Here is a 4817-nt window from a genome sequence, read left to right as displayed (position 1 = left end):
TCTGTCTGTCTGTCTGTCTACTGTATCTGTCTGTCTGTCTGTCTACTGTATATCTATCTATCTATCTATCTATCTATCTATCTGTCTGTCTGTCTGTCTGTCTACTGTATATCTATCTATCTATCTATCTATCTATCTATCTGTCTGTCTGTCTGTCTGTCTACTGTATATCTATCTGTCTGTCTGTCTATTGTCTGTTTGTCTGTGGTTCATATGTAATTAGAAATTTCAAAGAATTTCTAAATGCTGTAATAATATGGTAATAACATGCTAACGTTCAAAAAAATTTAGTATTTTCACTCATTAATGAGAAGTTGCTGATTAAATACAATACGGTTTTAGCTGAAAAATCTAAAGTTGTGACCGTTTTATAAAATAATGGTTCTACAGGTTCAAACAGATTGGGAATGTGAAAGTAGTGTCGAGATTTCGAGTGCATTATGAGGGTTACGAAGCGAAATCCTGTGTGTTTTCGGAGTGTGTGTGTGTGTGTGTTTTGTCAGATCTGAAGGCACTGAGCTTGAGGTCTGCTGTCATGGGCTCTTCAGGAAAGAGTAGTTTATTTGGGGATCTGAGCTCATGCCAGATTTAGCTCGTGCTGTCAGTGACTCTGCTTTGAAGTCGATTGGTTTTGTCAGTCTCTCTGTGGATGAAGTTTCCAGAGCGAGTGTTTGCTGTATAAATGTGTGTGTGTGGTTTTCACAGGCTGGTACACACCACCCAAAGAGGACGGCTAGAGCACAGCATCCACACATGGACCGAGCATCTTCAGACGGACATCTTTCTCCTCTCACCCCTCGTTTTAATCAGAGCCACTCTTTCTGACACTTCTCTTTCCCCGCGGGGTAAAAAGGCTTGATTTGACTCAAGTTTGACCACCTGACGTTCCTTCATCATCTCAAACAATGCCACGATTCCAGCAGAGCGATGCAATCTGACGCCAATATCTCTGAAAGAGCCCACACACAGCACGATTTCTGCAGCGCTCCTCCATTGTTTATGTTTGTTTTGGTTGCATATTGAAAAAAAAAAACAAAGTTGTTACCATGGCAACCCAGACTTCATTGTGTTGCAAATGAACTCCACAATCAAGTATACAGATGCATTTGGATGAATGAACCTTTGAAAGAACAGCAGGAGCTTCCCTCCGTCTGATTACGTGACGTAACGCGAGTCTGTTTGCATCATGAGAAAGGGTTTGAGTGTGTTCATGCCATTGCAAAGCATTTCTATCAGTCCTGTAAACGACTTCTCCCTACCAACATGGCCAACAGAACTGTCTGGGTTTGTAGAAGTGTATTTACCGTGTTATTTGAAGCCCCTGCAGTCTCTTGGGAAGCTGGGAGTGACTGATAATGCCTTAAAAAGGAAGAAAAAGGAAGTTAGTGTTTCTCGCGGTCGTCTCCAGTATTTCCGTTCGAAACACATCATTAGAGGTCGATCTGATGGCTGTGACCACAAGAAAACAGTCCTGCTTTAGTGTTAATATCATTCAGAAGCATGTCCGTGTTCCTCTGTCAGATGCACTGACTCAGTTTTCCTCTAGATTCCTGTCGAAAGCACTGGGACGGTTCGGCTGTTTTCTGACATTCACACTGGCCAATGTGAGCCGCTTCACTGTTTCGTTTAGGTAAAGTACAGAACTAAATAACGCCACTCTGACATCAAGCCATAGATGGAGTCCATAGCTGTTCCTCTGCTTCTGAGTGTTTGGAACGGGGAAGTGTGTGATGCGTCGTTCGTTCGTTCAGACGGAGGAGTGTGTTCGATGGCTTCAATGCGTCATGCACTGTTAGCATGCTTCAGTTTAATTGCATTTTATTTTTTTCCATTGTAAGTGTAATCTCGACCATGTACAGTACAATTTGTAAACTTGCATCAAGTTTATGAATAAAGGATTTTAAGAAATACATCAGTGCAATCTGTTTAAGTGTTTAATCAAGTTTTACTCATGGCTTTTCTTAATGTTGTTTTTTTTTTTGGTCATAATTGTGAGCAATGAGAATATTTTCATCACTCCATGAGACATAATAGAATTTCAAAAAAAGTAGGTATGATTTTATTTTATGATTTTGAGGAAAGGGAAATGCTAAACCAAAAAGAAATGCATATTCCTTTATACTTGGATCGATTTTATGTATCAGTACTTGAAACGTTACATTATATTACATTATAGGTTATGTTAATATTTTAAATTGGATTTTTTATATTTTGTTTCATTATTTTATATTTGCCTTTTTCATGTAAATGGAGGCTTGCTTTGAGCCCGAACAAACTCTTTTACGCAGTAAATGTGCCAGACACGGTCCTTCTGTCTGTATTCTGACATTTGACTTGATTCACTGAAATGCAACTTGATTTATTGTTGCCTGTTTCAGCTCAAAACCACACTGGTGGGATTAAATTCGTTTTTAAATTGGTTTTTGTGCTACTAATATACATTAGTCGTGTGTCTGTCCACCAGGTGGCGCCATCAGCTCATGAAAATGCCATTGAGGCTTTAGCTGCATGCATGATATTCCCTTATTTTTGTATTTTTGCGTGCTCACAGAACTGTAAAGCCATGCATTTTATTTATTGATGTTCCTGCCGTTCAATGCGACGCTTTTAAGACATCTTTGATCAATCTCCGAGTCTAAATTCCTCTCTTATCTGAGAGCTTTATAGCAGTTGAATCAGGCTGACTGTATTTCTCTCTCCAGTCATTGTGCTTTTGGAAATGCTTTCAGATGCTCTCAGGACGCAAACGCTCGGCTCTTAAGGGCCAGAAATGAGAGCACGTTTTTTGGTATGATGAAGCATGGACTGGATTCAATCATGTTTCTGAGTCTCCAGGAGGTTAATAGCCAATTGTTGAAATAACTCCAATTATATGTGCATTTGTTGTGGTCTAGTTTCCATCGCTGACCTCGCAGTAGATGATTCTAAGCTTCTACGTTTCACAGTAAATAAATGGAAGTCTTTGGGTAACTGTTTATTGACGAGAGGATTTAGTGAGAAATGATCTGTGATCAGTTGTGCTGGTTTGTACCTGAGGTCATGAGTCTGTCTGATAATGAGCCGTCATTCATTCATTCCTTGAGCAGCTGTGATCCTGTGATGATGGTCAGTCTGTGTCTGTGTGATAGCAGGAGCTCCAGCACACATATTCATATTGAATATTGGGAAATTGAATTTCTGTCTCCGATATAAACATCATCTCTGGACAGGCTTTCCTGCGCTTCATATCAGACTGACTGTGTCTGCCAGGAGATAAGGGGAGATATATATATATATATAAGACTATTTAAAGATCACTGTTCAGGCCCAAAAATATTAATCATTGTCATTTTTAAATCTTTACCAATCTTACTATCCTTCAAACCACTAGGTTTTACCCATTTGTCAGCAAAAGTTTTTTTAGTTTTTTTTTTTAAATGTACTTTAAAGTATTTATTTTGACATCTTGACATCTATTACAAAGTGCACTATTTCTACTTAAAAAGTCTACTTAAGTGTGTTAAGAAAGTCATGAAAGTGTTTCTCTTTAAGTCACTTAAGTGGCCTTTGATTTCAGTCATTTTATATTATCTTAAAAACATAAAACTCAATAGAATATATTCAAGCACACTTCTGTTTCACAAGGGTGCACAGATAGCTAGATCGCGGTCGTCGTCGTCTTTGGCTCTACAGACGTGTCATTGACCAGTGACCACATTAAAGCGGCCCTGTTATTGGCTTGGTAATTACCCAGAGTCCCTTGCAGGTTATGCTAATGAGCGGCCGCTCTCGTAAGTAGGCTATCTATATGCAGAGGCTCTTGTAATAGATTTGCTCATTTATTACTGTTAATGTGTTAATGTTCACTGATGAGGAGGGGAAAGAGAAGAACTAGCTACAGACCTGAGACTGAGATATTTATACATCTTAGCAGAGCTTTTAGACACGCAGCGGATTTCATGACTGATTGTTGTCATTCTCGTTCAATATCTGCGGTCGGCTGCGTCTCATTCCTCATCCGATCTCACACTCACACTCACACACTCTCACACGCACACACACACTCACACTCACACACTCTCACACGACACACCCACACCCGCGCCCACACACACACACACCCACACACACACACACACACACACTACATCCAACAGGCCGTTTCTGAGCACTTAGCAGCATTTCTGCGGTTTATCTGTGGTTCCTTCACCTCGCTGTTGATCCCGGATATCAGCCCATTTCCCCTGAAACCAGAGATGCATTGTGGGTAACAAGGGGCCGTAGAGTGCAAACCTGATCCAGTGATTCGGGTCAGAGCCTCTCAGATGACACTGCCTGATGGAACGAGCCGCATTAATGGAGTTATAGCAGAGGATTTGTGATCTGGTCAAACCCAGTGAGAATCAGACGTGAGCACAGAGCAGAAGTCATTGCATGTGCTGACTCTGGACGTCCCGCGGGAAATAAGAATGGAGAATCACGGCGACACGTCTCTCTGACCTTTAGTGATACATGCATATTTTCTAATAAACACTGAGAAAGAAATCTGTTAGTTTCCACATTCAGCAGCAGAAGTACAGAACACAACCGGACCCGTTTAGATTCACGAAACAAGAAGTTGATACGCAGTTACATCTGAGACACTGCCAGTTACTTAAGTGACTTAAACAGAGACGCTTTCATGACGCTTAAGTAGACTTTTAAACAGTGAATGTCTTGAAGAATGTTTTACTTTAAAGTACATTTTAAAGAATCTAAAAAGTACACGTATGTGATGTGTTGAACATACTAACATACCGTAAACTGTAAGTCAACATGCTTTTCCATTACCATAATTC

At 40.2% G+C, this 4817-nt stretch overlaps 1 protein-coding gene across 1 annotated transcript in view; it reads left to right on the top strand.

The window, feature by feature from the left end:
• LOC107711346 (ubiquitin-conjugating enzyme E2 Q2-like) overlaps positions 1 to 1912 on the top strand; it is a 15829-nt gene extending 13917 nt beyond the window's left edge. Inside the window, exon 10 of the mRNA XM_016516331.1 lies at positions 706 to 1912. Coding sequence (XP_016371817.1) covers positions 706 to 737 — 32 coding nt within the window. The 3' untranslated portion in view covers positions 738 to 1912. The remainder of the gene's footprint in view (positions 1 to 705) is intronic.
• Positions 1913 to 4817: the final 2905 nt, after the last annotated feature.

This window comes from Sinocyclocheilus rhinocerous, unplaced genomic scaffold, assembly GCF_001515625.1.
Source record: "Sinocyclocheilus rhinocerous isolate Xijiao unplaced genomic scaffold, SAMN03320098_v1.1 scaffold1499, whole genome shotgun sequence".
Classification (NCBI taxonomy): domain Eukaryota; kingdom Metazoa; phylum Chordata; class Actinopteri; order Cypriniformes; family Cyprinidae; genus Sinocyclocheilus; species Sinocyclocheilus rhinocerous.
This window is presented reverse-complemented; position numbering and strand designations above follow the sequence as displayed.